The sequence below is a fragment of the Acanthisitta chloris genome, unplaced genomic scaffold (genome assembly GCF_000695815.1).
Source record: "Acanthisitta chloris isolate BGI_N310 unplaced genomic scaffold, ASM69581v1 scaffold4460, whole genome shotgun sequence".
NCBI classification, from domain to species: domain Eukaryota; kingdom Metazoa; phylum Chordata; class Aves; order Passeriformes; family Acanthisittidae; genus Acanthisitta; species Acanthisitta chloris.
Window position 1 is genome coordinate 17,253 of NW_008650931.1, and position 11,113 is coordinate 28,365.

The following is an 11,113-nucleotide window of genomic DNA, read 5'->3' on the forward strand; positions in this document are numbered from 1 at the left end:
GGGAATCTGAATGTGGTGGCCTAGAGCTGAAAGGCTGCATTCTTCCTCCCTTCATCCTAACCAAGGAAAACAAATTTTTTCTTAAGTCTTCCTCTCAGGAATAATCTGAGTGTATGCTTCCCGGAAGGAGTAGACATAGAGCCAGGACACAAGGCTGTGCTCAAAGGAAAAAGAGGGATTCCTAGAATACCACAGCCAATGGAAATGATGATAATGCAAATGTTTCCCCAAATTCCCTGCTTCTGTCCCAGCAGCAGCCAGTCTGTCTTCCTCAAACTTTCACATGGTCAAAGGAAGGCTACAGCCTCTCTCCTGCATCAGCAACAGGACTGTCAAAGCTGGCCAGCCAGGAAAGGAATAGAACTCTTGATACCCACCCAGGAAGGTCATATGAATTGGCAGTCACTAGGAATGGGGCATGCAAACCCTCCCTTCATTTCCCAGCTTAATCACAAGCAATGATCATCTGTGGGGAAGGAAGACAGGAGGCAAAGGCCTCACAACTACGATAAGCAAAGCATGTCTCAAACTTTACCACCTTGTCCCATGCATGAACTCAGATCTGGCCTTGTATGAGCCCTTCTTCTTTCAGGCATGGGGTGACTAATTCACTCTGACAGTCTTAAATCCCAGGCTGATGAAACTGAAAGCCATGCCAGAACAGATGCAGAACTTCATGGTAAGGCCAGCACAAAGTGACATCTTGCTCTAAGGAAGCAGCAGAATTTCAAGGGCCGAGCTTGGCTCCGATGACTTTCATCGGAAAACAATGATGCATCCATTAGCTGAGACATGAAGGCGTCAGGCTGCATTCTCAGGCGGGCATAACTCCACTGGTCTCATTAATTCCTGGTGAGTTATCTGATCATTCAAGACTCAGATAACAAACTGCCAATAGAAGAGACATAATGTGGCTATTGCCTGATTTCAAGCAGTAATTTGAGCTCTTTGGCTGCAGCAAAATGGGAACAGACCTTTAAATCCTGTTTGATGACCTTCACAGTCCTTGAATTAGCTTGACATAAAAAAGAACCACCAACTGTACAAGCCATCCCCTTGCATCTGATTTGTAAGCTAGGGGGAAAAAAAGTTACGTGAAAAAAATGGTGTAGCTGTACTGATTAGGGGCAAAGGTACTGATCGAATTAATCTCATGTAATTGTCTGCATTTTGAGGCTGGCACAAGCAGTATGAACCAGAAGGATCTGTCTACTTTTAAAGATGAGATGAACCAAAGGTTTTGGAGTGGGTGTGCTGGAAAAAACTCGGAGCTTGCCCAGCCACTTAGCCAAATATTATACCGTCCTGACTAAGGTATTTTTCCATCAAGGAAACAGTATTTTATGCCCCAAAGCAGCAGAGCAGCAAATAAACTGCTCTGCTTCATGATGCTCTCCTTTGTCAGGATTTAGACAAGAAACATTCCATGTGCTCTTAGGTCTACTGCCTAAAGAAATTCTAAGTGGCTGGGTGTGAGCATGGCTACCACTTCTAGAGAACAATGACAATGGGAACAGAGGTTATACAGACTCTGGGATGGCCTTCATTTTTATGTCCTTAACCTCTGTCATGGCTTGCTGCCTATGGATGTGTCCAGGTCTTCAGGAGAAACCCCATTTACACATGGGTTAGGCTGTATCCCTAGGCCTCCAGCTCATGCATTTGATTCCCTGCCCTACCAGTGCATGATTTAGGGCAAGCCGCTCAATTTGTCCACCTGTAAATCACACAGAGTAATGTGCAGTAATTAATAATAATTGCATTATTAATTACATTATAAATTAATATCTACTATATTATGTTGTATTTTATAGACTCTATATAATGAACATATTATAATATAGAAAATTAAACAAAATAATAAGTTAAAAAATAGATTTTGCAGATCTCTTGGGAGAAAGTCTGTCCTATGTGCATCTTGGTCATGCTGGCTAATGTGTAAAAACCCTCACCATTCAGCCACATTTAAAATCACAAAGAAGCATCAAAAAGGCAGAAAGAGAGCTAAGTGGTATTTCAGAGGTGAATGCACTGTTGCAGTGGTACTGGAAGAGAACTTGTGAAAGACCATTCATCTTTGCAAGTATGGGAGCCAAATACTTGGAGTTTCAATGGGCACATCCAGGAAGTCTTGAGACACCATTCAGACACCCTTCCTAGTTAAACTGAAACACTCATAACTGTATGTCATCTGCTTGGGTTTGCTTTGCACCCAGTCCTGAGTGGGTGAATCCTCTCAGCACCACATCAGCAATGTGCATAGATTTTGCCAGCCAAGTCAGTAAGACAAATGTTGTTTAAGAGAGGATTTCAGCTGAATATCTGTACAGAACAACCTAGTCAGTGAGCAATAGTAAAAAAGGCTGCATTTCAAGAGACATTTCAATATACTTCAGAAGCATCACCCAGTGGGATCTCGTTAGCAAGTATCCAAAGTGACATCTACTGGTATAGATTTGGACTAGCTTGAAACATAGAAACCAAGTTAGAGCAAGGCAGAGCTGCACAAAGAGGACTAATGAGCCTCAAACATACTGGTGGGGGAGTCAACACCTGCTGGGTTTTGCTAAATAATTGAGCCTTTAACTATTATAGAAGCAGATGAAAATGATGCTAATTTGCTTCTGAGCTCCAATGGTTTGCTAAAGGTGCCTTCCCTTTATGAATGTTAAAAAATAGCCTAAAGCTACAGTACAGGAAGAAATGCATGCAGCTTTTCCAATCAGGGAAGTTCTGATAGTTTAATGCCAAGAGATAAGGCCTGGCACACACATTTACATTCAGACCACCTAGAGAATTCTACAGACATAAGTAGTTGGATTGACAAAGACCAAGACATGCTGCATACCCTGGAACTTCTAAGAGAATAAAAAGACAAAACTACTGGGTCTACGTACGAACAGATTCTCTACAATCACCCTGAAGATGACTATGTTTAATAATGGCCTTGGAGGTCTTTAGCAGGAACATCAATCCCTGTTCTGTGCTGAAAAGCACATCTGGGAAGGCATCATTCACTCTTTGGACTTGTAAGAGAGAATGCTGATCCCAGGCATACACAGATTAATTTATTGGACCTTTCGCTTTCTGTCTGTTCTACCCCTTACTGGAGGAAACTAGTTTATTTGCTTTTCACAAGGACAGTCACTGCCTTGCATACAAGGGGACTTTTTTGGAAATACAAGGCAGAAAATTAAAGCTTGTCTGGAATTCCCAACGGTTGAAAATGCTAGAGAAGTGGGTGATTTAGCAAAATTCCAAAAGGCTGTAGTTTGAAAACAAGTTTGACGCTAAAGATCTGTACTTTAAGCTATGGAAAAAACTGATAACAGAAACTCAAGATTCTGTCTCAGAAGCAACACAGGCCAGTCAGGACATCCTTGCACACAACTGATAGGGGGACAAGTTCTGACAGAAGGTCAGAAGTCTAGCCCAAGTCAAATCACTTTATCCCCTTGAAGCCTTCGAATACCAATATGAAAACTATCTGTGGGGTTATGGTGCTGTTCAGTCACACTGTGAATGCATTTCTTTCTTGCAAATCTGCTTGGGCTTCCTACAGCTCCTACTCTCCTCAATACCAATGAATCAAATGTGGCCAGAACTTCACAGAACATTGCCCTTGCAACCTTCTTCCCCCAGAACAGACCATGATTAAATTGCTGTAAAGAGTGCAATTCTTACCAGTTCTCATCGTTAATGCTGTTATGACAGTGCTCACTCATCCCACTCATCCATTCCACTTCACGGAAGGCACAATGTAATTAATCCCTGTCTTGCAAAGCATCACACTGGGAATGTCATCGCCAAGCCTATTGCTTTCTCATGGCCAGAGGCCTGTGACCCAATTGTAAACACTTCTATCTATACAACAAAGAGTATCTGCACTGAACTAAACTAATCAAGGATTTTTTTCCTTTGTGTTTTTTTTTTAATACTGAATTACAGAAATCCACTGTAGAAGCAGGAGAGTCCAGTTAATGATACCTCTCCATCTGTGCAATACATATAGATCTCTGAAAATCTATTTTAAGGCTCCCACACTGAACAGTAGCCACATCTTCATTAGATCACAAGTGCTGGATAAAAATTCACATCACTGGTTTAATATCAATGATTTAAAAGGGAAGAGATCAGACAGAATCTTTGTGTTCAACGAGACAGGAATTTTATCTTTTGAATTACAGAACATGATTCATTGCTGAGGAAAATATTTTCTTTGAGATATTTCATCTTTTGACATGCAAATAATAAAATTTCTGCATTTTTTCAGTTATCCATAGTTTCCAATGAAAAACGTACTATATATTTCTTCCTCACAAGGAAGACTTCACCATCAAAACTGCATTTGCAGGCAATGAAATTTCAGTCCTTTTTAGATGGATTTTATAAGCCCTTTGCAATATCTGCATCTGAAGTTATACAAGAATGAACATTGCATAACATCAAACAGTTTAGCCAACTGTGTGACAAGGCTTTATAGCAATAAAGTTTTACCTAACTTAAGTTTGCATTCTGATATTGCTGAAGAACAGAGCCAATTCATATTCTAGTATTTTTCCTGCCACAAGACAGGATTTTTGCAGCTATGCACCAGTTATGTAAGGAAATATGCAAATGAAATATTAAAATCAAATAATTATATGATGTTGCATGTTGATTATCTCACATAAGAATCTAGGACTGCAGCTATAATTCCCGATTTCCTTTTTATCTGAGTGATTTAGTGCTAAAAGTGAGTTCAGCAATCAGATTTACATTTTAAAAAAAAAAAAAAAGAACACTAAGAACACTGGAGAAAATAAAGGCACTAACTTAGGATTGCTCCCATTGCCAGCAACACAAATGTTCTTAGTTTTCTAGAAGTAAATTCCAGTACCACCTATCTGAAACAGTGGAAGACTACATGTCTTAAATATTTATAAAGAACTGAATAGTTTTCATGGTTTTCCTGGGACACAGAGTACAACATCCAGCTCTGGTGCCCTCAATGTGATAAGGTCATGGACCTGTTGCAGTGAGTCCAGAGGAGAGTCATGAAGATGAAATGAGGGCTGAAGTGCCTCTCCTAAAAGACAGTTGGGTTGTTCAGCCTGGAGTTGAGAGGACTTCAGGGATACTTAGGACAGACTTCCAGTATCTAAAGGGGGTTACAAGAGAGATGGAGAGGGATGTTTACTAGGGCATGAAGTGATAGGACAAGGGAGAATGGCTTTACATGGAAAGAGGGCATGTTTAGACTAGATGTTAGGAAGAAACTCTTTACTGTGAAGATGATGAAGCACTGGAACATGCTGTCCAGACAAACTGTGGATACCCCATCCCTGGAAGTGTTCAGGTCCAGGTTAGATGGGGCTTTGAGCACCCTAGTCTAGTAGAAGACCCCTCTGCCCATGGCAGAGGGGCTGGAACTAGATGATATTTATGGTCCTTTCCAACACCATTCTATGATTCTATTATTCTGTGGACAGTCCTAAATACTGCAGTGAATTTTACTGCATAATAACTGAGACCATTTAATGGCCCAATAAGAAAAATGGAAAGAACTAGTGGCACACATCCAAAGACAGAAGGATTCACACTTAAAGAGAACAAGGACTGCATATTCTCTCACTGTGTGATACGCTGTCTGCAGGAACAAACATCAAACCCAGATTTCACCATTTCTCTATTGGCAGTAAAGGGAAATAGGCAGAAAGCCCTGAGCATTTCTTACTGTGCCATAGAGGCTCACTCATCAATCCGTTGTAAACATTCTCCTGCCACCAAAGCTTCAATGACACAATGACCCTTCTGCTTTCATATTTTGCAAACAGAATAAACTAAACAAAACTCTGTCCTCCACCCTGGTAAATTTCAGAAGAAACCATGCTTGGGATTAACTCAACTACGTTAGTGAAAACATAGTAATAATAGCAACAGATAACTAAACCCTCAGATGAGGAAATTCATTATATTGCCATCAGAATTTTGATACTGGATAGTTAATGAGCTTGAGGACACACATTGTAAGGCATGACAGAGATTAAATACTGAACATCGGCTTACTAAGAAAACAGTTGACTTTGTCTTGTGCAATGGGAGAGCTGAGGTTCCTAGAAGCATAAACATACGACCATGCACTGTGCCACAGACTTTACACAGCACCCAACAGGGTCAATTACAGTTCTAGAGACAAGCTTCATTCTTCCAGCAATAGAATTTTCCATTTGACACCTTTCTGTACTTCTCAAATAGGTCCCATTCTCCATTTGAAGGACAGGAATCCTTATTAAAGCAACTAAACTTCTGCTTTATAGCACATAAACACGGGCAATAAACCATGTGCTATACAGCATATTACCAGAATATAAGGCTGGTCAAAGCCAGGCTCGGCCACAGACACTTTCCTCTTTCATTTCAAGAAGTGAGTGTACAACTACTGAAGCAGTTTATGCTCCGTCTCAAGCACGGACTACATTAAACCTAAATTCTATATTGAAGTAAAATCATTTGAACAGAGGACCATGCTTACATCCTTTTTTTTGGTTTAAACACACCATTGCAAGTACAGCCTTGAGCTCTTGGTACTTTTCAGCATGGGTTCAGCAATATTGACTCCCTAAAGCATGTGTGAGATTTTCAGGAAGACAAACTATGGACATTGTCTCTCTAATAGGTAGAGTTAATTATAGAGCATGGACTAGAGCTCTCTCAGGTTTGAGTTCTACCAGAATGGTGAAAATAATTAAGTAGGTAAATAAATAACTATGGATTATCACATGAAGAAAGTAATTAGCTTTCACTGCTGAAGGTGTGCAGGTATATACACAAACAAGCTCATCTCTTTACAGAGGGCCATATTCCACAAAAGGGCACTGGAAACAAGATAGCTGCTGCAGCATGGCAAGCTGCTGGCACTTGGTATTACCAAGGTAACAGGGATATTAGCTATCCACAGCCTCACCTACCAGACACAGGGGCATTGAAGGCCTCTCAGCAGTCTCACCTATATTGGTCAAGTGCGGCAACTGTCCCCAGGGAGAGCTGTGGTAGGGCCCAGAAATTCTGTGAAGCATTAAAGACCAGATCACGCCAGAAACCAAGCTGCATGCACACATCTTGGGGTGAGAGGAAGTTGGGAGTATACCCCAGTGTCCTGGTTCTGGCCAAGACAGGGTTAACTTTTGCACCAGTCAGGAGAGGCACACCAAGTCCCTGGAGTTATTCTATACCACCTCATGCTATGTGGAGGTGTGTGGGTACCCTTCCAGTGTGGTCAGTGCACAGTGGTTAGTGGTCAGTCATGAGGCACCAGGTTCCACATGGTGAGCAATTGCATGTGAATCGTTCACCTTTCTGGTAAACTGTTATTACTATCATTGCTGTTATTGTTAATTTTCTTATTTCATTGCTGTTTCTAGTAAATTGTTCTTTTCTCAACCCTTGATAACCACCTTTTTGTGCCTCTCATTCCCTCCATCCTGTCACAGCAAAGACGAGTAGGGGAGTGAGCAGGCAGCACATCGTCTGAGGTGTTTGAGTGGGAACACTAAATCAGGGAATACCATTCCTAAACCACGACACCTAGTTATGCTCTTTACATTCTTTCAATACATTTTCACTACCAGATGTTGGACTTCAATATTGGGTAGAAGTTCAGGCAACCGGTGGCTCAGTTATTTCAAAATGTCATGTCCAAAGGCTGTATATTTTTCTGTGTAATTTTTAATGGAAAAAAATACTTGACTTCCGCATAATTTGTTTCACCCCTTCCCTAAGTCACTTCTGTGCCCAGCTGCCATGCATGGCTGAGGGCATGTCTCTTGATTTAAAAGACTGGATTTCAAACCAGAAGTTAGCACAGGCTAGAACACATCTGTGGGATCTGTGATTATTCCCTTCAAGCCTGCCATAGCTCCCACAATTCCTGAAGCCCTAAACAAGAGAATGCGTTCATCACGCTTGTTGGAAAGCCAAGGCAAAAAGTCCAAAACAACAAAGGTGATGACCCTGTCCTTTCTGTTAGCCTCTCCTAGAACCACATTAACGAAGTGATGAAGCTGTGATTCCCTGGCTTTTTATCCCGACATCCTGTAGCTGCATTAAAGGAGAAACTTCATGACTGTGGGTTCATGACCTAGGATGTGCGCTTTCAAATTGTATTCTGTGTAAATAACCTGTTCCTACTCACTTGACAAAAGTGCTTATTTCTCACTTTTAAGTGTGAGAAATTGGCAAATATCATCATGGAGCTGCCTAAAACTTAAAACGTCTTGGATTTTTTTATACCTGCTAACAACAACTTGTATATGTATACATAGCAGACAAAACTGTTGTTTCAGTTTTCTCCCCTGCATTTTTACTTTTCCTGGAGTTGGCAAAGAAATGAAGGTGATTTCTACATAATTAAGTAATGGAGGAAATAATCCATCTCTTTTAAAATTTTTTAAACATTTGTCTCATATTTCCAGCCACCAATCCACAGTACTTCAAGACATTGTCTTGTATATCATCAAATACATCTCTTCATCAGGACAAAGGAACCTCTCTTTCATGAAACTTTAGAAAAAGAAAAGAAGAAAAAATACAGCTCCTTTCTACAGCTTTATCCATCTTTTCTGATTCTGCAGAAAGCAGCTTCATCTTTCAAATGCATGCTACCTTGGATTACCCATAGGAGAAAGAAATCCACAGGAAACTGTGCACTTGTGTTTCCACAATCCAGGTGTCCTGCCCAAAGCAGGACTTTCTGTTGCTAATCTCAAAGGTAGCCCACTACACCACTAGAAAAGCTGCACTCCAAAGCCTTGACTGAAATCAAATAATGTTCCTCCAAGTATTCCTGTTCTCTCTCTCCATGGACCCAACTCTTTGTCTTATTGGCATATTGCTCAAGGTTTTCCAAGAGACTCTGCCACCTAGTTCTCAGCCAGCTCTGCAAAGTCTAGATAGCTGACAGTATCACAGCGAAGACTGGATGCTTTATTCAAGCTCAGGCTGTATGCATCCTGCTCATGAATGTGATTGTTCGGCTTTTTCCCCTCCACTCATGACCTATGTCATTGCTCAGAAACAGTTCCACCTATAAACATACATTGAACATATTATGTGCACACTGATATGCTTATATGAATCCACTAGACTCTCTAGATACATATTCATTGAATACATTATTGCTTGGATTATTCAGCCTGGAGAAGAGAAGGCTTTGGGGAGACTTCAGCACACCCTTCCATACCACAAGGAGGCTCATAAAAAGGAGGGAGAGGAACATTGCATATGAGCACTTAGTGACAAGACAAGGGACAACAGTTTTAAACGTAGAGAGGACAGGTTTAGATTAGGAACTAGGAAGATATTCTTTACTCAGAAGGTCATGAAGCACTGGAACAGAGAAGTTGTGGATGCCCCATCCCTGATAGTGTTCAAGGCCAGGCTGGAAGGGGTCCTGAGCAACCACATCTAGTGAATGGCACCCCCGACCACAGTAGGGGGAGTGGAAATAGATGATCTTTAAGGTCCCTTCCAATCCAAACCATCCTATGAGTCTCGGATTATGAAACAACAAATGTTGACAAGGTAGTGCTTCTGCATCTGTCTGTCTGGTAACCAGTACCCTCTTTTAAATGATCATATGAATACCTGTCTCTAGCAATGTCACAGGAGGACAATTCCCTCTAAATCCTTTCTTTTCTTAGAAGCATAATCCCAAACTTCTTTATTTGCAGAACAACTTTCAATAATTCAATAACTTTACAACATGCAGTATGCAACCAGAGAATTTCATTCTTATCCATGCTTCCATCCTGAATCACAAGGATTGCACCAGAAGTTTGACCCAATGGTAACAATGGGTTCAGCTACCTTAAATTAATGTCATTTCTTCAGTAAAGGTTTGCTGCGTACACCTTTTAAGTCTTATTCTGAATTGTCACACCTATTTGTTTTCTTCTTGTGCCAAATTGTACTGTTACAAGAATCAACTTAAGTAGAAGAGAGTGCTTCCCAAAGGTTAAGTCCCTCACATAAATGAAACTCTCTTTCTTTCAGATGAATCCCATGTCAGTGGTGGAAGCCTAAACATGGAAAGTGACTAGATTTGTCTCATATCACTGGTCAACACAAAGAAAGCTTTGTAATCAATACAGAAGATAGTTGCACTGTATCTCTCGGAAAGACAATAAATTATGACCCATCTCAAAAATTGCAAGTGCAAGCTAGGAAATCATCCTCATAGGGACAGAGAAACTTCTTGCATTTAATATAGTGTGAATATTTAAAAAATTGTAAAAGATGTATTTTTCATCATATTCACTCTCTATTTCAACTTTGCAGTGCTTTTCTGTGTTGAGGTGTATTTAAACAGGGACAGAGCTCAAGGAACAGAGCACAAGATTATAAATTTTCGTGTGGCAAAGTAATTATCTGGCTAAATCCAGGTGCTCAGGGAACTAGCCACAAATCAGCTGAAATCAGCAGTCCTCCATTAGGCTTTATGACTCGACCAATGTCTGTTGAGAGCCAGATACCTACCTTGTCTCGAATCCCTTGTCTCATAACTTCTCTTTCAGCCTCCATCTTGGCATATTTGGCTTTCCTCTCTTCCTCTTGTTGCCTGAGGGCTTCCTGTCGTTCCTCTTCTTTCTTGGCAGCATCTGGGTCTTTCTCCTCATCCCCACCCAGCATCTTCCCCATGTCTTTGGTAGCCCCTACAGAAAGCACAAGAGAAAGTCAGCCCTGTAAGAATGTGGTGCAAAGCAACAAGATGTCAGCTCTATTCTTCCGTATACTCAGGGCCTCCTTTCACTCCCTCTGCATCTGAGAAAATTTCTCCTTCCACTGAGGAGGCAGTGCAGTCCCTCCAGAGGCAGGTGGTGGGCACAGCACTCAGCCTGACCAGGTGAGTTACCTGGTGGGAGCACAACAGCAAAAGGAAGAGACTACATCTGTAGATTTGCATGATGGCAGCACAGTTGGTTTGCAGTCCTGAAGGAGGCAAGCTGCCATCCACACAGTGTTTTCACTTCATCAGCTCAGCCAAGTGACTGAAGATTGATTTTGAAGGGTCTTTAATATAATAGGCAGTAATACATCCAGAATGAAATTACACCAGGGCTAGAAGAGGAATTTG

The 11,113-nt window shown here is 41.1% G+C and overlaps 1 protein-coding gene across 1 annotated transcript in view; it reads right to left on the minus strand.

Annotated features, from left to right (window-relative positions):
* Nucleotides 1–10,691, minus strand: part of LOC103798585 — a gene marked incomplete at its 5' end in the record, with an annotated part of 21,731 nt that extends 11,040 nt beyond the window's left edge. Inside the window, one exon of the mRNA XM_009070863.1 lies at nucleotides 10,512–10,691. Coding sequence (XP_009069111.1) covers nucleotides 10,512–10,691 — 180 coding nt within the window. The remainder of the gene's footprint in view (nucleotides 1–10,511) is intronic.
* Between the last annotated feature and the right edge of the window lie 422 nt (nucleotides 10,692–11,113).